Genomic DNA, 22,047 nt, shown 5'->3' on the forward strand with positions numbered 1-22,047 from the left:
CTTCTGTGTTAATTACTTGGACGTCACAGCACAAAACACACCTTAGATGATTCGCTTGGGCGGAGGTTGACAATTATGGCACACCCAGCAGTGTGCATCAGCTGATCGGCTGGTATGCTACATATTCAGTTTCTTGAACTGGGCAAATTGCTAAGTCCTTTAAAAAAAAAAAAAAAAAGAGCAGCTGTCATTTAACCATCAATATTAACAGCGACATAAGAATTAAATTAAGAAAACAATGGGTCGATGTTTGCAGATGCACAGCGAATGTTGGGTCATTTTCAAACATTGTTGCACAAAAAATCTGGGCTTCAAAAGCAAAGCAGGAAGTGTTGTTTTGTCTTCTTTTCATTGATTGATTTGAAAGTTTTGACGTCAGGGGCCTTGTGTGCTCTCAACACTGCCTGCAAATCAAATGTGGTCCCGCCACCTTCGTGGTCTGCCTGTATTATGTCAATTATTCGGGCAAAAAGCACTGATTTGTTTGATAGCAAGTAACATTTTGCAAGTTTTTTCTGTTTCTAGTTTTTAACCAACAAGAACAACATTACAGTGCTCTGCACAACCCGAAATCTGCCTACTCATCCTCACTCAACAATTAACAATTGTTTCTAGTTTTTTGTTTTGTTTCAGACCTTCTAAATATATATGCAATTAAGCCGTTTGCATTTTTGCACACATTTCTTTTTATGGCATTTCATTTATCTTATCTTATTGTTCTGTCTTTATTTTCACAAGACTTGGCGCTAACGGGCTTAACCTGGGACCTCGGCTTATGCTATTTCATGACACATCATGTGGAAATTTGTGTTATGACGAGAGGGAGCCAACATAGCACTAGTTGTACGATACAACACTTCGAGATTTGGAAATTTCTCTAATGGGCCCCGATCTATCAGACTTCATTTGTGACAATTGTGAAATAAAATATTTCTTACCTCATCTGTCATCTTGATTTTGTTTTTTTTTTGGAGGAGGGGCTTCTATAGTCCTTTTTTTCAGTGGCCTGAGCACCCCTGCTCACATTTGTGTTACATTTGGGCACAATCTACGAAGCCCTCTCTGGGGCCAGGGTATAAAAAAATATATATATATTTTGCTAATCTGTACCCACAGTTTACTCATCTGTTTGCAGTTTACTCATCTGTACCCACAGTTAAGCATGTCAATAAGAAACGAAGAAGAACACACGAAGAAGAAACAGTAAAAAAAAAAATTTTAATAATCCAAATGCTCTGTAAATGGTTCATTTTTATTTGCTGGGCAGAGGTGATGGATTAAGAGGGGTTGCGGTTCATTTGCTTGCAGATGTTTGGTATTCACGTCAGTACTTGGTGGCTAACCCCTGTAGGGGTTCACGCTACTGTTTTTGAATCAAATGAATCCCGCTCTCAAACGTAGCATTTTGTGCCACTGCACTTATAAACGCACACCAACATCAATGAAGGACTTCTTGACATAAATGAAAATCACAGTGACAGTCATCCAACCATTTTGACTGCTACGGTTTAATCCTCACATTAGATGCCGCAGAGAAGTATGCAAAAAGTGGAGAGAGCAAAACAACGTCAATGACAAAAACAAACACTAGATGGCAGTCATAAGACTTCACCTGATAACAAAAACTGTTGCGGGCGGCAATAGGAACACGGCACGTACTCTATGACACAACCCTGAGTCACGGGTTATACAAGATTTAATGTTGAACATGTCTAACAAAAACACAAAGTAGCATAATTAACATAAACCAGAACAGGAGAACTAATAATATAACAAAGGATGCGTCAGCGTGAGACTTTTTACTCACTGCCGATCATTTGCGGAAAATATTGCATTGCGAAGCCAATATACAAAACTCAGTATTTATGTTGGTTTGTAAAGTGAGATCTTTTTCAAGTTGCCCCATTTTTACAGAAATGTTTAATTGGAATTAGATGAGAGCTTGTCACAATAGTCCAATTGTTTTGTTCTTGGCCATTAGTGGGTAATCGGAACGCCTCAATAGTCTTGTGTCTCGAAAGGAACTGTTTTGTAAAACTGAGGGTAAAATATAGCCTCAAATATAACTAACTTTTTCATCTTATGGTACGATTTCAACATGATCAAGATGTATTGTGTTGTGGTGGCAAAAAAATTAAAAATAAAACAAAGACTCAGCGTAACCATGGCACACCCTTAGATTTTGTTCCAGGAAGCGCAGTTAACTAACTAACACTTGAGCAATAGTGCTATTTTATGTATTGTTATACATTTTGTGTAGTTTTGTGCTAAGGATGTAATGGAGAGGTCAACCCTAACATTTTCTTTACAATAATATATTTTGTGTGCCCCAACTGTGTTGTGTGTTTGTGGAATATTAGTTATACAGCAAAATCCACCTGTTTTTATCCATCTCAGGGGGCAGCCATTTTGCCACCTGAAGATGATCACAGTTGCTCAGCTAATAACCAGTGACGGTTCAGTTCCAGTCGTGATTCGTCGTTACTTGAGCCCTGAGCAACTGTGGTATCATTTTCAGTCGACAGCAAGTGACAAAATGGCCGCCCCCTGAGATGGACTAAAATGGGTGGATTTTGCTGATTAACTCATATTTCACAAACTCAATACAGTGTTAACCAGAATGTTATATTCAGACCAGTGGACTGCATAGAACATTTTGTAAAGATTTTGTTGTTGTTAACCTCCTCTTGAAGTAAATTAAATGAACCCAACCCAAGCAAATTACATGCGTGCGTGTTTGTGTGTGTGTTACGCAACTTGAGGAATGAATCACTGTCGTCTGGCAGAATCCTCATACAGGTGGAAGTCCTCTAGCTGTGAACATCCGACTTACAAACATTGGCTCACTCTTCACAAGGGTCGCCGGGCAGTCGGCGGGGTACACCCTGAGCTGGTAGCCAGCCAATCCAGGGCATATCATTTGTATTTAGTTGTTGTTTTTTAATAAGAAAAAAAGTAGTATAACTCGCCTTACAAACAGCCACTCGAAACCCATTGTGTTCCTAATACCTCCCAAATCACCACTTTTAAGGAGACCCAAAAAACGACATTTGTTCAATCTGTTCGGTCCCTGTACGACCCGTGTCAGAGTTTGGTCTGCATTGCCAGCATTAGATCAGTAGATTTGTTTCCAGTGAGGGTTGCACTCCGCCAGGCCTGCCTTTATCATCGATTTTGATCATAACTTTTATGGACAGAATTTCTAGGCGCAGCAGTGGCGTTGAGGGGGTCCGGTTTGGTGGCCTCAACATTGCATCTGGCTTCCTCAAGCCGTGATCTCCAGCTCTCACTGGAGCGGTTCGCAGCCGAGTGTGAAGCGGTTGGGATGAAGATCAGCACCGCCAAATCCGAGACCATGGTCCTCAGTCGGAAAAAGGGTTGCGTGCATTCGATGGGCCAAGTGGAGGAGATCAAGTATCTTGGGGTCTTGTTCCCGAGTGAGGGCAGGATGGAGCGGGAGATCGACAGGCGGATCGGTGCGGCGTCTGCAGTGATGTGGCCTCTGTGTCGGTCCGTTGTGGTGAAGAAGCTGAGTCGAAAGGCGAAGCTCTCGATTTACCGGTCGATCTACGTTCCTGTCCTCACCTATGGTCCCGAGCTGTGGGTCGTGACCGAAAGAACAAGATCCCGGATACAAGCGGCCGGAATGAGTTTCCTCCTTAGAGATAGGGTGAGAAGCTCGGTCATCCGCTGCTGCTAGATTTAAGTTGGATAGTTTGGTTAATGTTAACATCAAGAGATGTATTTATATCCAGTGGTAAAATAAGCATGACGTTAGTGTTACTGAAATCCAATAAAAAGTTCCAAAAACACAGGATTTGAATTGTCATCCTGGAATCACTTCAAGGTAAGTATCACAGGTTAAATTTTGTCTCTTTTTTTAGACAACCTTATTTAACATTCAATTTTGACATCTTTAATTTCCTTCAATAGTGGTTTGTTTTAAATAATATATGTTTAACAGACATCTATACGACGTTTAATGGAGTTTAAATTTAGTATAAAAGTGAACGTCTAGCAAACGTCTAAATTTAGACGTCTATAAATAGACGTCTATTAGCGGTTATTTAAACATCTAAGAATAGACAAGGGGTCTAAGCTTTAATTTTTAGACCATTTGTAGACCGTTTTTAGCCTGGACGTCTAAGTTCCATTTGGATGTGTATTAGACATCTTTTGGACCGAAAAATGCTTGGTGGGTAAACAATCGCAGGGGAAAATGTTTTTCAACAATACGCTTGCCTGAAATGTACAGAGCATGACGCCACAGACTGGCTGCTACCGTATCATTTTTTATTTGTTGCCTCTACAACACGAGGATCAACCACACAGAAAATAATGGACTTTCTTGAATTTGCCACTGATTTCTGAAGGTTTGTGTTTTCTTTGTATTTGCTACGTAAATGTGTTTTATGTGCTTTAAGCACTCATGTTACAATTAGACTTTGCAGAGTAAACACTACCTGGCCTATTTTTATTTCCATTTCATTCCATTACGGTTGCTATATTTGCACTTTGTTTACATTTCAATTGTGGAAAAAAGGTGGCTTAAATATTGCGCTGCAATAAAAGTTGCATTATTCCAAAGCACCAATCACAAACCTATTGTTTAGTAATTATTACCAATATCGTCAAAAATATCGTCACAGCAAATGTATTTGAAATATTGTGATACAATTTTTAGGCCATAACACCCACCTCGACTCTACAGTATTCTACAGCCAGAACAGAAGAATAGGATATACACAAAATTACAGGCAGCCTACATATGATGGCAAACTTTGAATGGGTGGGTTTTGAGCAGTCTTCTTCTTTTCCTTTCGACTTTTCCCTTCAGGGGTCGCCACAGCGAATCAGTTGCCTCCATCTAACCCTGTCCTCTGCACCCTCTGCTCTCACACCAACTACCTTCATGTCCTCTTTAACTATATCCATAAACCTCATCTAGACCTCCTGCCTGGCATTTGGAAACTCAGCATCCTTCTGCCAATATACTTACTATCTCTCCTCTGGACATGTCCAAACCATCTCAGTCTGGCCTCTCTGACTTGATCTCCAAAGCCTCTAACATGTACTATCCCTCTGATGTACTCAATCCTGATTCTATCCATCCTGGTCACTCCTAAAGAGAACCTCAGCATCTTCATCTCTGCCGCCTGTCTTTTCCTCAGTGGCACTGTCTCCAGACCAAACAACATTGCTGGTCTCACCACAGTTTTATAAACCTTTCCTTTCATTTTAGCTGAAACTCTTCTATGACACTTTTCTCCACCCGTTCCAGCCTGCCTGCACACGCTTCATCACTTCTTTTCCACACTTTCCATTGCTCTGGACTGTTGACCCTAAATACTTAAACTCCTCCACCTTCTTGGTCTCTTCTCTCTGTAACCTCACTCTTCCACTTGGGTCCCTCCTATTCACACACAGATACTCCGTCTTGCGACAAACCTCCACGTCTCTAGCTTCTCCTCCACCTGTTCCCTGCTCTTACTACAGATCACAATGTCATCTGCAAACATCATAGTCCATGGAGATTCCTGCCTAACCTCTTCTGTCATCCTGGCCATTACCATAGCAATTGAGAAGGGGCTCAGAGCTGATCCCTGATGTAGCCCCACCTCCACTTTGAACTCCTCCACACCTACAGCACACCTCACCACTGTCTTAAAGTCCTCATACATGTCCTGCACCACTTGAACATACTTCTCTGCCACTCCAGACTTCCTCATACAAAACCACAGTTCCTCTCTGGGCACCCTGTCATAAGCTTTCTCCAGATCTAGAAAGACACAATGCAGCTCCTTCTGACCTTCTCTGTACTTCTCTATCAACATCCTCAAAGCAAATACTTACTTACTTAATGAATGAATGAATTAAAAATAATTATTCACTATTTTTTCTCAATGATTCCATTTAAACCTACGGCTAACTGGTTCCAGTTGTTGGACTCGGCCGTTACAAAATGTTACTGGAATAAAAAAAAAAAGCAAAGATGAGTCTATCTACTCTTCAGAAAAGTAAATCCAAAGGAGGTCTCGAGGCACCAAATTTTATGCACTACTTAATAACTAAGCAGCTACAATATATCATTCTATGGGCACAACCCAATAGAGATACTAACTGTTGGCTGGAACTAGAACAGAAGGATTGTGATAACCTCAGACTTCTAGATTTACTCTTTATTACAACATCGATTAAGCGACATAATTGTTTTAAAAACCCAATGTTTCCGCCACCCTGACTGCCTGGTGGAAGGCACTAGAAATGACAAAAGCCCAAGTGGAGCCCTGCGGGCTTTCTCCCCTATGGCATAACCCCGATTTTCAACTTCACAACCAATCGTTTTATTTGGGTGTGTGGCACCAGAAAGGAATTACACATCTCCACCATCTTTTCTCAGATAATATGTTTATATCATATACATCCTTGCTCCAAAAATACAAAATAAAAAACGGAAATTTTTTACATTATCTGCAAGTTAAAAGTATGATAAAGAAACAAATTCCAACACTCCAGGGTACGCTCCAACCGCCTGTTTTAGCTAAAGATATTACCAAGCTTTCTCCGACAACAACAAAAAAACTCTCAAAAATATATAAGTTACTTTCATATACTGATAAAACATCTTTACCCATCTCGAAATGGGAAACAGACTTATCTATAGCTCCGGAATCTGACTTTTGGATTCAAGTTTGTGAAAACGTTTTTAAAATGACAAAACACACAAATTTACAACTTATCCAATATAAATATATTCACAGAACATACATTACTCAATATATGATGAAGAAAATGGGACTCTCAGACTCCGACATTTGTCTCCAGTGTTTACAAAACACTACAGACACTTATTTTCATGCTTTATGGTTATGTACTCCGGTTATGTGTTTCTGGACTAAAGTCTTAGAAAAACTTTCCGCTGTCTTGGACTGTAGGATACCGTTCTCTCCAAACTTGTGTTTGTTAGGTGACTTAACAACAACTGATTTACCACATAAACAATTTCAATCACTTGTAGTCCTTACTATCGCAAAAAAAACAATTCTTGTTAACTGGAAAAATAAACAAACTCTGAATATCGACCAATGGTCTAACCTCCTCATAAATCACATCTTAATGGAAAAAATATCTGCCTCAAATAAAAACCAAATGTCAAAATTTAAAGAAACATGGTCTACGTATATAGAATTTTTTAACCTAAACCTGGTTACTTAATTCTGCCTGTTAGCGAGAGCCACCGCAGCGTGATAACTTACATTGATGTTTCTGTATTTGGCAATTTGTAACTAATGGTTGTGTTTTTATAGTCAGGAACCCGGGTGCTGCCAGCGGGATCGAGCGGATTCGCCTCCGATGGGCACTAGGGGTTGATATTCGGATTCACTGCATGCCAGTGGGTTAATTCTATAGGTGATGTCCCCCCCTGGCTGGGCGTGGGCGGGTCTGCCCCTTTGTTGGCTGCTGGGTGGCGGCTGCGTCTTGGCCGTTCCCTGGGTCTCTTGGGGGGTGCTGCGTTGCGGGGCGGCGCCGCTCCAGCGCGGTCCGTCGCTCTGGGCCCTGCAACGCGGTTCGGGGCCAGTGGGCCGCCGGGGTGCCCCGTGGTTTCCTCTCCCCTCCCCCTTCCTCCCCCTTGCTGCCTCTCCCTCCTCGCCTCTCCCCGCCCGTCCTCCGCCTCCCTGTCCCTTCTCCCTCGTCACCCTTCCTCCTCCTCTCCCCCTTTCTCCGCGGCCCTGCCGCTGCCCCTTGCCCTTCTTGTCGTCTCCTTCCCCCATCCCTTCCCCCTCCCCTGTACGCCTTCCTTCCCCTCCCCTGGGCCGGGGGCTCCATCCGTGGCCCGGGTCTCGGCGCTCCGGGGGCCGGGGGGAGGGGGGGGGGGGGTGTTGTGCCCGCCCCGCTCCGGTGGACATCCTGGCACCTCGGGTGGGCCCCAATATCCGGGGGGCGAGCCCTAACGCCCTGCCGGGCTGGTGCCATATGCCCGCCGGGGTCCCGGTGGGGTGGGTGGGGGTTTGGTGGGTCTTAACTCACTGCACTAGGTTTGCACAATACACTTTATAGACATATAGGGCGCATAACACACTTTACTTTTAATGCACCTCACAACTGTGTGTGTGTGTGGGGGGGGGGGGGGGGTGTAGGGGGCAGACCGCAGTATAGAGCAGTGCTGCGGTCCCCTGTCCGTGTCCCCGCCGCGCCGCCCCCCCCCCCCCTATTTATTTTTTTAATGTACCACATACACTCAGTGACATGCCTGGGAGGCGGGTGGATCAGAGCGTGGCGATATCATTTCCCTCTGCTCCGGTTCACCTGCTCCCAATTTTAATGCAACACGCACACACACACTTGTATATACACTGGGTGGGGTCACATTCAAGGTTTAGGGGTAGAGTTTGCCAGTCCTGGGTTTGCTCTCCGTCCGATGGCCCTGGCGGGGCCCGGGGGTCGTCCTTTGGCGCTACCGCGGCCTGGGGGGCCCTGAGGTGTTGCGCTTGCTCTGTCCTGGCGGGGGTCGACGGCTCCCCTCTTTGGTGGAGATTTTCATGCATGCCAGATCCACCACACCAGCATCTATCGAAACTCAGACACAATCTGCTTCTTCCTCAGGTCATTGAATCGGTGGAGGCTGGTGTCTGTGGATCTCACTCTGCTTCGTTTGTCCTTCCTTCCTTTCCTCAGTTTCTCCTTTGGTCTCTTGAGGTCTCCCTGATTTGTTGGAATTTAGATGTTTCTGGGGTTGGTGAAGAACTCTGGTTGGCGGCCCGGTGGGTGGTGTCTGGTCGGTGCTGGATTTCACTTTCCTTTCTTTTCTTTGGTCCTTCCTCGGGTCTCCTGATGGCGGTGTTCGGTTTAGGTGAACGGTATGGGATTTTCATAATAGGTTTTTGGTGAACTAACGAATACACACACGCACACTCGCACGCACACACGCACGCACGCACACACGCACATACACATACACATACACATACTCACCCACATAAAAAAAGGAGCAATGATGATGACATTACTGAATGAACAATACTGAGCTCTTTAAAAAAAAAATAATAATAATAATAATAATAATAATTCTTCAAGTATGTTGCAATGAGCCCCTCTCTTCCCCCAAATATAAGTATAAGTAGCACATGGCAACATTTTGAAGCGAGACTATAGAAGCCTCAAAAATACCTAAACTAAGGCGTGGCTGACATGCTCCACTGATGTCATCAACTGGTATTGGTGTTCTATACTTTTCTCAGCAAATTCAGTCATCATTGAACATTTTTCTTACCCGAAAAAGTGCATTCTCTTCATGCCAGACAAAGTGTAGAGCATTCCAAGGCAGCATATAAGAGGGCTACTACACGTTGTGCTCCTCAGTATCTAGTGACTCACTCACAACCACAAAGGTAACTGCACAAATTGACAATCAAGATTTATTGTCTTTCTCAACATTTACAGCATCTTTGTTTCGCTGTCGCGCATTGTAATGCTGCTAGCTATTAAGGGTTTCTTAAAAAATATATTTTTCTGTCAATGTGCAGATGACGTTTGTTCTTCGCTCGTTGTTTCTCCTTTGCGGGATCGGTGGACTGTTGACTGGAGCCGTATGTCAAAATGTCACCTAGCATTGTGTTTGATTTATTGCTGTCTACATTTGTGTCAATTCTCTGCAATGTAGTTTTAAAAAATCGTCCTTTTCTTCTTCTTCGCAGTGGTCTAAGCCTACCAATGAGAAAGGTTGGAGGGTGTCTTTCATTTATATTTTTTCCAAATGAAAAATTATTTTTGTTTTGACACCTACCAAGTTTAATCGACATGTCTCATTTTGTTCCTAAATCAATAATTGTGTAGTTCACAATAGCTGTCCTAAAGGCTGGACTCAGTTGGACTGCCACTGTTACATCTACGAACGTGAGGAGAGAACCTTTGCGGATGCAGAGGTAGGGAGGATTTTCACACAGTAGCTGTGATGTACTGTAGTCATAAAGCAGTTGACTGTGATTGCAAGCAGCGGTCAGGTTTGGGGAATGCAGATCCAAAAAGTCAAAGCCCCGCCATAGATTGGCTTGAGCCACAGGTGCTTCTTACTCAACAGGTGGAGACGAGCTTGTTTACCTGCCAGTTGAGTAGAAGCACCCGTGGTTAAAGCCAATATGTGGCAGGGTTTTTACATTCTGGACCTGGATTCCCCAACCCTGGCAACGATCCATCAAAAAACAAACAAACACTTTGCTCCAGAATCAAGATGTATTATTAACTGTCTGATGGGTTCAAGTAGTGAACTCTCTTTCTCCCATTAGAGCGTCTGCAACATTCTTGGTGGGAATCTGGTGTCCATCCACAGCGCCCTGGAGAATGCTTTCGTTCATGAATTGATTCGGGAGCATGGTAACAACGACGAAGTCTGGATTGGACTTCATGATGCAATCGAGGTGAAACATTGATTAAAAGAAAAGTTGGGATTGAATCAAGTCACCTGCGTTCAATTATTATTTACCTTTAACTGCTTTTAGAGTGTATGGAAACCTGGTTAAAGTGAAGAACGATTGCAAAGTGGCTGACCTTTTGTAGCCATTTCATGATCATGAACTAGAAATTTCAAGAATAGAAAATTGCCATTAATTTAATGCAATTTTAAGGAAAAATGCTATATATATATATATTGAGTACCCGTGTTTGTATTGGTCTGGGAAAAAAATGGTATCGAACATCCCTGACCGTAATACTGTACATTTAAAGTGGAAGTCAACCTTAAACAGTTCTTGACTTAGCCTTTAAAATAAACTCAGAAAGCTTATGTTTGAAATGAATTGCCAAAGACGAAAATGAAGTACATTTTTGATATAGCTGTAGTTTTAGTTGGTTTTAAACAAATGTAGTCTCAGTTTTTGTTTCAAACAAAACAAAACACTTATTTTACTGTATTTCATATCCGAAAATGTTCTTTCAATTTTTTTTTCCCGTTAGTTTTCATTAACTTTCATTGAAATTATTCAAATGTGACTTTGTGTTCCAGAATGACGACTTCATTTGGACCGATGGCTCAGATCAGGATTTCACTAAATTTGATGCAACACAGCCCGATGAAACTGGGCCCTGTGTACACATTGATGAAAGCGGTGGGTGCAATCAGGAAATGTTTGGCCAGAATATAATGCTATCATACTGAAACATTTATTTCTCACAGATGGACTTTGGGAGGATGGGTCCTGCGCAGACGAGCTCTCATATGTTTGCATCAGAGATGTGCCCCTGATCCATGACCTTCACTGATCTCATTCTTCTATTATTACATGTATTTCCCTAATCATGATGATTCAATGAGACTATCCATCCATTGTCTGAACCGCTCATTCCTCACAAGGGTCGCGGCGGTGACTGAGCCTGTCCCAGCTGCCTTCGGGCAGTAGGACTATAGCATTTTTAAGATGTTTTTGCATACCTGAATTTATGATCAACTCTTCTTTTTGACAAATTTGTAACCTCAAAGGGAATCTCTCTGGTACATGGAGTAATCTCTCAAAATAAAAAAATGCGCTTGTGTCTTGATTTCTCAAACAATTTGAGTCTTTTTTTAAAAGAGGTGGCTGTGAGTCAGCAATCAGTTAGAACAGCTCCATTAAACTTAAAAAAAAAAAATCCTTTAGTATTCATTTTGTGTTGTGCTAACTTGTTTTGAACTATTTGCTGTGCTTTTGCTAGGACATTTCTTGTTGTGCCTGTGATTTGGCAGCTCATTTACAACACCTCTGTCAATTTAGATCTTTATTATTTGTGTTGTTGTTTTCAAAAATATACCAGTTTTGAATGTCCATAAGTTGCCTGGCGAGATCCCAGACACGAACCTAACAGAACATCTCTGCCGATTTCTGAACACAACAGCTCAGTGAACCTAGTGGTAGTGTGTCCGCCCTGAGACTGGGAGGTCGTGGGTTCAATCCCTGACTGGGTCATACCAAAGGGACCCATCTGCCTCCCTGCTTGACACTCAGCATGAAGGGTTGGAATTGGGGGGTTAGATCAACAAATGATTCCTGAGCGCGGCCACTGCTGCTGCTCACCGCTCTCTCAGGGGATGGGTCAAATGCGGAGAATGAATTTAGCCCCAATCTTAATCTTAACATTTCTCACAATCCCCAATCTGCCCAGTTGCCCACCTGGCGAGTACCCCTTTCTGTCTATCAACACCACTTTTGCCTGCTTTTGCTCCATCTACCTTGATTTTTGGCTGATCACAAACCAACCATTCACATCCAAAATACCTGAAAAACAGCAGCTGACCATGTCAACTCTCACTTTTCCACCAACAATCTGAGTTCAATCCAGTCTGGTTTCCACAAATTACACCGTAAACTTGTGAGCCAGTTAAAGTCACAAGATGCCGATTCTGCACTGAAACAATTTTGACAGAAAAATGACTACATACATTATCCTCTTTGACCTGAGCGCAGCGTTTATCATCATTTCCATACCCTCCTTCTTGACAGACTTGTTCTCCTGGAATGCTTGAAATCTTACTGCATTTCAATCTAATTTTGATCTAATTCCAAACTTTCGCATCCCAGCAAAACCCACTATATTTAGCATTTTAGAACTGTGTTATTTCTCAATTCTGGAAAATATTTTAGCTTTGTGTTCAAATAAGCAATCACAAATGTCACAAGTAAATATGTGAGTAAATGTACATGAGACAATTCAATGTATGTATACCTTTCTGTGAATGTCAGATATGCACCCTGCCATAAGAAGGTCGAGAAACACTGCATAAGAGCCCCAAAGATAATCACCTATAATTAGCACTTGACAACTGATTGACAGAAACCGATAGAAGCCTCGAGCGGAACTAAACTAAGGGAATGGCTGACAGCCTCTGCTGTAGCATTCAATTAACTAATGAAGAATGCAAAAACATCCTCGCGTCTAAAGGAGCAACAGCATTGTCTCATCTTTAACTTTTTGGATTCTCCTAATGCCAGAACACCGTAAATTGAATGATACTCAAAATATTGCTTAATGTCATCCCACTATCAAGCATCACAACTGCAAAAGTAACAATAAACATATTTTTAATTAGATTAATAACCCATCTTTGATATTAAAAGTGAAGCATTTTTCATTGTTTGGAATCTGTTCTCCGTCCACATTAAGATGGAATGTGCAAATGTTGAACTGATTGGGGAGGGTGGTTATTTTGGTGAAGCGATTTTGCCATATGAATGTGGCCTCAATATTTTCACAAGCTTAAAGGAAAGGTATATAATTGAGTGTTGGGACTCAATGAGAAGAGAAAACATCATCTAGCACCACCTACAGTTGGACATTCATCAGATATCCATAAGGAGAACTTTAGGACAACGTTGTAGAGAAATCTGGATAAATTGTCAAATTCAAACATGACAATCACCTGAACTTGACCGCTACACGCCTACCTCGGAATATTCACGGTGACCTACATTTAGAACCTGAATTTGAATATTTGTTTTACATTTGTTCACAAAAGACTCATCTCTTCATTTTACACAGTCTCTCTTCCAGTACATGTAGGGAAAGTTTAGATTTATTTCTTTTCTCTTTTTTTTTTGAATCAGCATTGCTGGCTGTTTTTGTTTTTCCATCCGCTCATTGGTTCATCAGAGCAAAACTTGTTCAAGAGCATTTCAACTAGCGAAACACATCTGTAGCAATCTGCATAGGCCTACATGAATGCGTTTTTGCTAACATAACAAACTGCATACTTATACCGGGCATTAGTGAGCTTCTTAAGAACCAAGACAGGACCTGCTCTGGGTCTTCCTGCCAGGACCCACCAAGCCTTAATCATAATTAAACAGCATAATAAGCTGCCACATATTTATTCCATCCTTGTACCTGTACCTTTATAGCACATCCTTACATACCACATATCCTTCAGCTATGTCAATTTATGTACAAGAGTTAAATTGTCACTTTATGACAAAAATGCCACCAAAATACACATGCACATTTCCAATCAAGTCTTTCCAAGAAACTCTGAAAAACTCTGAAAATATCAAAACAATTGCCGCACTGCAGTATTCTGGATTTTATGGGTATTAAGCTTTTTTTCAATATATACAATGCAGTTTCGAGACAAGACAGGGACAAATGAACAGAGAAAAAGAGACATTTTGTACACAGTTGTATTTGCCTGTAAAGAGCAAAAAATTATTCAAGGGGAGGTCAAGTCTAACATTTTCTTTCCAATAGTAGCCTTCGCTCCATGCTGCCTTACTCATCCAACACAACATTCTGTTTAATATTGTGCTCGTGGAATATGAAAAAAACATCAAAATCCACTCATTTGTATATCCATCTCGGGGGGCAGCTATTTTGCCACGTTGCTGTCGACTGAAAATTACGTCACAATTGTTGAGGGTTCAGGTAACGATCAGTGGTGTAGTCCAGGGTATACACGGGTATACGGCGTATACCCACTTCTTTTTCAGTCAGTTTTGTGTCTACCTACTTCTAAATCCTCAATTTTGCGCCTACCAATGGTGAAGTGGTCCCTAGAGAAATGGGTAAACTCTAAATTTTTACTTTTACTTTTTTGCTTTTACTACGCACAAGAACAAAATGATCATGTTTGTCATCAGTGTCTTCTTGTGCCGGTCCCAAGGTCGGATAATAAATACAGATGGTTGTGTCAGGAAGGTCATCCGACGTAAACACTTTGGCCAAAACAAACATGCGAATCAAATATATGACTTCCATACCGGATCGGTCGAGACCCGGGTTAACAACGACCGCCATCGGTGATGTTGACCGACAGGGTGCCGGTGGAAACTGGACTACTGTTGGTCGAAGAAGGAGAGGAGGAAGGTGTGTTCGTAGGAAGAAAGAGAAGAGGAACACCAAGAGTCTAGGACTGAGAGTAGGGACTTTGAATGTTGGAACTATGACAGGAAAAGGTAGAGAGCTGATTGACATGATGCAGAGGAGGAAGTTGGACATACTGTGTGTTCAGCAGACCAGGTGGAAAGGGAGCAAAGCTAGAAGTTTAGGAGCAGGGTTTAAGTTGTTCTATCATGGTGTAGATAGGAAGAGAAATGGAGTAGACGTAATCGTGAAGGAGGAGTTTGTTAGGAACGTCCTGGAGATGAAAAGAGTGTCAGATAGAGTGATGAGCCTGAAGCTAGGAATCGAAGGTGTGATGATCAATGTTGTTAGTGGGTATGCGCCACAGGTAGGATGTGAGCTGGAGGAGAAGGGAAATTTTTGGTTGGACCTCAATGAAATGATGCAGAGCATCCCTAGAAGTGAGAGAGTTGTCATTGGTGCAGACTTCAACGGACACGTTGGTGCAGGAAACAGAGGTGATGAGGAGGTGATGGGCAAGTTTGGTATCCAGGAGAGGAACGCGGAAGGACAGCCCCCCCCCCCCCCAAAAAAAATTATATATATAAAGATTTGAAACTGAAAAAAAAGATCTGAAAGTCCCATACGATTTGAAAGTGAAAAAATAAGTTTTGAAAGTGGAAAAATGTGTTTTAAAACTCTAAAAAATAGCATCTGAATCTGAAAAAAAAAACATGCAACTGAAAAAAAATAAGACCTCAAATATTAAAATATATATGGAAGCAAAAAGTGATAATATATAAATAAATAAATATTTTATTCAAAGGAATTCAAAGGAATTACCCAAGTAAATCAAAATTAATTTTAACCCGAGAAATTTATATATATATGAAATTCAAGATCAATACAACAATTTTCAAAACTTTTGACCCTAATTTAACGCCATAGTTATCCTAATGTTAGCAATTTAGCCCTAAACTAGGTAGGACAGTGGTTCTCAACCTTTTTTCAGTGATGTACCCTCTGCAAAACGTTTTTTTCAGCCTATTACTTCCAACCAGCACAAAGCATTTTGCATGAACAAAACAAAAAGTGCTGTCCCATCATGTGTCTGTTGTAATATGTAAGTTATTGACACAAAATGAAAGGGACCTGAAAATCTGCCAGTTTCTCACATCCCCAGTTGTTTTGGAGATTGCCGAGCCACAAAAGCTGCATGAATGTGCATTGTGCAATTCATAAGAAGTCAGTGACTTTTGTTTAAAAGGCACACGTGAATATTGTACATTTAGCTGTTATGCTGCACACAAATAAATAAACTGCCAACAGAAGCGAAGTCAGCCCCGAGTGTAACTGCTCTTAAATCCAGATGAAACACTTTGCTTCCTTCACATACCTTTGATTAAGGTCTTTTAAACCGTTTTTAATCATATTTTTTCTTTCTTTTAATTTTTTTAAAACTCCTTTCGCTAAATGTTTTTAAAGTTTGCTGTCTAATGTTTTACCATTGTCAATGTATGTTCTTTTTGTAAATTTTGTAAGCTACTTTTGTTTTCTCTTCTTTGCTTCTGAATGTTAACTGCTGTGTTTGTCGACGCTTTTGGGTGTTGTCGTTCCTTGTGTAAAGCACATTAAGTTGCCTTGTCTATGAACTAACTGTGCTACACAAATAAACTTGCCTTTTAAAATCACGTTTCTGTAAATCTGGTTCTTGTATTGTATGCTCTTTTAGTAAGCTTTTTTTAATTTATTTACTTGCTTGCTTTTACACCTCTTTAACTATATAACTGCTTTTGAATGTTGTACTTTTAATGACAGTATGAGAAGCATTTTTAGTTATGTTGCGAATGAAATGCGCTATAAATCTGTGACAAATGCTAGATACTGCTAAATTGTTAAACAATGTGAAAAAAATTCATAATCTTCATTCATATATATATTTACAGGTAGTGTTATTCACTGTATATTCTAGTAAAGATTTTATCTGCTGTTACATTTTGTAGCAATTTTGGTGCCAACCTTTGACCTGTATGAAAAGATGGTTGACGCTTGCCCTTCCATTCTTACAGTGTCTGAGGACCAATCAGTCAACATCTGTTTTTCTATCCTATGTAGCATGTGAATACGCCAAACTGGCTCTGACAATCTGTAAGCCAGAAGGAGCAAACGGCACGTCCGCCCACGAGCAACACACACACACGCACGTGGATGCAGAGACAGATTCCTTCATTTATTAAAGAGAAAAGCTTGAAAGTTTCAAAATTTGGTTTAGCTTTTGGCAATCAACCACATATGACAAGTGGAAAAGGAGACGACATTTTAAGAACATATCCAGAAACAGAAAGACACCGCTTATGTCATGTAGTGTCCCAGAGGCGACATCAAGACCACAGGAAAGATGCTGTTGGAGAATACGTGATGTTGGCAGTTACGTCTTAGTGCACATCAGAGACACAAACAAATGGAAGAGTCGAGGCGCAGTCCGCGTCATCCCAGAAGAGAGCTGGAGAAAAAAAACACACGGTAAAAAGATTTAGACATCAACATATGTACTCTCCTCCCTGATAGAAATCAAAAGCCAATCATACTATCTGTTCCGGTATTTGTTACGACACAGTCCTCAGCATCATTGACAGGGCTGGCACCCTCAAAGGCCTCAAAACCAGCAGCTGAATTATCGGTCCACACAAAGGTTGTATCCTGGAAGTCACATTTGAATGTGTCACACGTCTTGATAACAACTGCTTGGATTTTCATGTTTTGTATTAGCTCAAGCCTTACAACAGCTATGTCGTTGTATCCAATCCAGGCAGCTTGAGTTGAATCCGTCTCATAGTCAACCAGTGCGAGAACCACCGCATGTTCAACTGCACTCAGAATGGAGGCCAGATTCCCTCCGATTGCTTGGCAGGTATTCTAAACAGTTGGAAATAAATTTGGTCAGCATTGACATGAAATATGTTGAGGCCATTTATGAATGTATCTATCTTGTTACTTCTGCATCGTCAAAATCTCTTGACTGGTCCACAACATAGAAACAGCGGTCATCCAACCGAGTCCATCCCTTTGGACAGGAAGGAACTGAAAAACAGTGAATTTTACACACATTACATAACAGCAAACAAGTGTCAAATATTTTAAAGCCAAGTGTTAAAGTCACCTTTGACTGTATTGTCCATAGACCACTGTAAAGAAAAAAAACGTGTTCACTGTTAGAATGTAATCACCCATGATGGATGTCACCTACTGAAGTCACTATATGTGTAAGCAGGCGGTCTTGACAAATTCTTGGGTGTTTCTTGCTTGTAATATTGTAAATATTATTTGCACTTACGACTCCAGTCAACAGTCCACTGATCCCGCACAGGAGAAGCAATGAGCGAAGAGCAAATGCCATCTGCGCAACGACAGGGAAAAAAACAAAAACAAACTTCACATTAATTTACTTAACATCAGTTTGGATTTGTATGTTGAATACTAAAGTCACAGGTTTAGGCTTCCATGGCACGAAAGGGAGTGTGGAAAAGGTAGGCTTGGAAAGTTGTGTCATGTTACCTTTGCAGTCGTGATGCGGAGAGGATGTGTGGAAGGTGGCGACGAGCGTTCCTTTTATATGTCAGCTCTGGAATTTTTAACGTGTCACTCATGTCACGTGACGCATCAGACGGGTTCTCGACTACCCCATGGGAACAATGGGACTTCAAAAAAGGCGTGAAAAAAGGTGTGACTAATTTAGCGTAGACCATTGGTTCCCTTAATTCACCCCCCCCCCCCTTTTTTTTTTTACTGGATATGTTGTTGGACTTGGATTTAATTCATCACATGCTCATTGACGTATACCATCATAAAATCCAAAACTCCGCCGTAGAATACATGCAACATCATCTTCTCGATATTGAATCCACCAAATCTAATTCGCAACATTTTGCACTCTTCTTTGTTAGGAGTGGCCTCAGAGATGTTGCTTTGATCGAAAGAGTCAGGAATGCAACGTTAGACGAGGTGTTGGGGAAGCAAGGGCGGTGCTCTTGCGCACAAGGAAATATTCTTTAGACTTTTGGGGCTAATGAGTTAAATTGGATTGCTCCACTCCCATGTCACACCCTGACGTTCTCCGTCAGCAAAGTGGTTTTTTGATTGCAAATGATTTGGACTGCCTTGACGACTGAGAATTTTAGAGAAGAGTATGTTGACAACACGCCCACACGCCATTGCTGGGACCCGTAGGCTGCCGTCAGAGGTTGATGAGTGCGGACAGCAATCAAATCTTAAGCAGAGCGCAAAAACAGCAGCATTTCATACAAAGTTTGTCCACGTGATCCTATGTCAGCGTTCTGATTCTTTGCTGCGATCCGCTACGAACATTCTCACGTGGGAGTGACGACCGCAAGCGGACGCCATTAAAAAACTCAACATCACACCTTGAAATGTAATCACCTTCATTTTAGAGTCACACCCAACATGGATCCATCTCCGGTGACGTCAATGCTGTTTGGTTGCTTGGTATGCCACTCGTCCTGTCTAATTGGCTTAACTGCCGAAAATGTACTGACTGATTAAACTCCCATGGCATGCCGGTTTGTTGGGGCGTAGTCTCAGTCATGTTGTGACAGCAGCTCATTAAGGGCGTAATTGGGCTCCACAAATTGCATTTTTTTTTTTTGTTACATTAGTTCAGGTGTTCCAAACCAGGCTCCTCTATAATGACTTTGCGTTTCATTTGTCACTTAAGGTATGCCAAATCGGGTTCATGTGCGGGTGTTTAAAGGGCCAATTATGAAAGAGAAAAAATATATAAGAAAATAAAACTATAATCTTTTTTTGTTCTTCTTTTTTGTCAAATCGGTAGAATTACCGAATGAACAATACTGAACTCTTAGAAAAAAAAGAATAACATTTTTTAAACTATAATCTTAAGAGAATAAAAATCATGATCTACTAGTGTCAAGTAGGTGATTGTGATTTTGTGATAAAAGATAATCATTATTATATTTAGATTTATTTTGGCTTGATAAAAATTGGGACACGCTGGTCTAGACAAAGTTTGGAGGACAACTATGGCGGCCAACTCATTATAAACATGTTTGCGATGGTTGTTTCACTCATACAGAAATAATCTTCCTTCAGCTTACTTATTTTTTTTTTTACTGTCAGTGGCACTTTAAATATACTCAACAAAAATTTCAACACAACACTTCTGTTTTTACTCCCTTTTTTTTTTTTTTACATGAACTCAAAGATCTCAAACTTTTTCCACACACACAATAACCACCATTTCTCTCAAATATTGTTCACAAACCAGTCTAAATCTGCAAGTACGTCTCCTTTGCCGAGATAAACCATCCCACCTCACAGGTATCCCATATCAAGATGTTGATTAGACACCATGATTAGTGCACAGGCGTGCCTTAGACTGCCCAGAATAAAAAGGTGACTCTGAAAAGTGCAGTTTTGTTTTATTGGGGCTTCTGGGGACTCAGAAAACCAGTCAGTCCAGACTGCATGAGTGATTTTCTCCGTATCACAATTCATAGGTCACGATTCGATAGCGATTAATCCCGATACAAATCTCTAAATTGATTATTGCGATTTTTTTAAATTATTTTTTAGAAAATACTAATCAGTAAACTTGTACACTGTAAGATTTCTATGAAAATGCATTTATTTATCTGAAACTTCAGGCTTATATCTGTGAGCCACTGTATTTAACAAACAATCTGTTGCAATCCGTTTCATGTTTGAACAGCATTGAAATGAAGAAATGAAGGCTTAATGTTCCATTAATATAACATTCTTCTATGCTTAACGTGTGAACCCCAACAATAAGTCAAACGTTTTGTTGAATATTTCCATTAAAAAAAAAAAAATTTAAACATCGATTCGGCCGCTTATTGAATCGATTCGAGAATTGCACGCTGTAATATCGCGATATATTGCTGAATCGATTTTTTTTAACACCCCTAATTATTTTATTATTAATTTCAAGTGTGATCAGAATTTGCAGCTTCCCAAGAGTGCTGGACAAGTGCAAATATGTATAACATAATTGGACTCCATGTTAGCTTAATAAAAACTGTCATCAAGATGTGTGATACATTGATTGGTAGGTACAGATTATTGACTTGTCTGCTTGAATAACAATTTACTTGAGAATTACAAATGAAAAGTCTGAACTCATGTACTTCAATTTAAAAGTAAATATACATATTTGAAGAATGTTTACATACAAAATAGCCAGTGCGTAAAAAGAAAAAAAGAAAGAAAAAAGTGGAGCAGTTGGGGCACACTTTATAAAGTGGCAAATTTGCAGAAAAAAACTCGTAGCGTAGCTATAGTCTGGACGAGGTGTTGGCTTTTGATCACCAGGAGCTAACGTGAGGCTTCGTTGGTAGTTAATGGAACACTCTTTATAAAATGAAAAGGCATTATGGAGACAGATTTATTTCGTGTCGTGTTCACTGTTATTGGCACCCCTTCGGTTTTTGCATGATCTTGACAATATCTTCAGAAATAAATGGAAATGTACCAAATTGATATCATCAGGACCTTTTAATTGGATGTCCAAAATAATTCAACAAAGGAAATAGTTTTTCAACTTACATAATGTAATTCCAAAGAAGGAATAGAAAACACATCATGTGCAGCAATAATGGCACCCCTCTTTGATATTTGGTTGCGCACCCTTTGGCAGTGATGACAGCTTCCAAACGTTTCTTGTAGCTTCTTGCACTTCTCCGCTGGTATTTTCCTCCACTCTTCCTTTGCGAATTGTTCAAGCTCTTGAATGTTTGCAGATTTCTATCCCCAATGGCACATTTCAGCTCTTATCAAAGATTTTCAATCGGATTGAGATCAGGAGCCATTGCTGGCCATTTTAAAACAGTATTTATTTTTTTTCCCTTTTTAACCATTCCTGTGTGCTTTTGGACGTGTGCTTTGGGGGTTGTTCTTGCTGGAGGGCCCATGACCTTTGACTCAAACCCAGTTGTCAAACACTTGGTAGGACATGTCTCCCTAGATTGTCTTATTAATTCTCTGATTTCATGATTTCAGATACAGCAAAGCAGCCCTACAGAATGATGGATCCTCCACCATGCTTAACTGTAAGGAGGGTGTTCTTTTCCTTGGAAGCTTCAATGCGCTGTCTGTAGACAAACTGTTGCCGTGCGTTGCCAAAAAGCTATTTTTTTGCTTAATCAGTCCACAGAAGATTTTCCCAAAAGAATTGTGGTTTGTTCAGGTACTCTT

At 40.8% G+C, this 22,047-nt stretch overlaps 2 protein-coding genes across 2 annotated transcripts; one reads left to right on the forward strand and one right to left on the reverse strand.

Annotated features, from left to right (window-relative positions):
- Nucleotides 1-9,524: 9,524 nt before the first annotated feature.
- On the forward strand, nucleotides 9,525-11,256 carry LOC147179930 (galactose-specific lectin nattectin-like). Its single transcript, XM_086067084.1, has 6 exons — nucleotides 9,525-9,587; nucleotides 9,696-9,720; nucleotides 9,835-9,923; nucleotides 10,284-10,415; nucleotides 11,000-11,102; nucleotides 11,171-11,256. The coding sequence occupies exons 1-6, from the start codon at nucleotides 9,525-9,527 to the stop codon at nucleotides 11,254-11,256; spliced, it is 498 nt and encodes a 165-aa protein (XP_085923210.1).
- A 5,752-nt stretch (nucleotides 11,257-17,008) lies between these two features.
- LOC147179931 (snaclec subunit B-like) lies at nucleotides 17,009-18,427 on the reverse strand. The gene is made up of 7 exons (XM_086066984.1): nucleotides 18,355-18,427; nucleotides 18,134-18,196; nucleotides 17,960-17,984; nucleotides 17,795-17,880; nucleotides 17,581-17,715; nucleotides 17,388-17,499; nucleotides 17,009-17,302 (listed from the first exon to the last, which is right to left on the reverse strand). The coding sequence occupies exons 2-7, from the start codon at nucleotides 18,194-18,196 to the stop codon at nucleotides 17,235-17,237; spliced, it is 489 nt and encodes a 162-aa protein (XP_085923110.1). The 5' UTR covers nucleotides 18,355-18,427; the 3' UTR covers nucleotides 17,009-17,234.
- Between the last annotated feature and the right edge of the window lie 3,620 nt (nucleotides 18,428-22,047).

This window comes from Leptonotus elevatus, chromosome 2, assembly GCF_054856555.1.
Source record: "Leptonotus elevatus isolate MCC_2025b chromosome 2, RoL_Lele_1.0, whole genome shotgun sequence".
In the NCBI taxonomy this organism is placed as follows: domain Eukaryota; kingdom Metazoa; phylum Chordata; class Actinopteri; order Syngnathiformes; family Syngnathidae; genus Leptonotus; species Leptonotus elevatus.

What these genes read in the sequence shown, in the direction of transcription:
- LOC147179931 (XM_086066984.1), bottom strand. Translation starts at nt 18,196, where the DNA reads ATGGCATTTGCTCTTCGCTCATTGCTTCTCCTGTGCGGGATCAGTGGA. An exon ending in GAGATTTTGACGATGCAGAA is followed by an intron (nt 17,716 to 17,794) that starts GTAACAAGATAG and finishes CCAACTGTTTAG; the next exon opens with AATACCTGCCAAGCAATCGG. An exon ending in AACAAATACCGGAACAGATA is followed by an intron (nt 17,303 to 17,387) that starts GTATGATTGGCT and finishes TTTTTTCTCCAG; the next exon opens with CTCTCTTCTGGGATGACGCG.
- LOC147179930 (XM_086067084.1), top strand. Translation starts at nt 9,525, where the DNA reads ATGACGTTTGTTCTTCGCTCGTTGTTTCTCCTTTGCGGGATCGGTGGA. An exon ending in TAAGCCTACCAATGAGAAAG is followed by an intron (nt 9,721 to 9,834) that starts GTTGGAGGGTGT and finishes ATAATTGTGTAG; the next exon opens with TTCACAATAGCTGTCCTAAA. An exon ending in GACTTCATGATGCAATCGAG is followed by an intron (nt 10,416 to 10,999) that starts GTGAAACATTGA and finishes TTTGTGTTCCAG; the next exon opens with AATGACGACTTCATTTGGAC.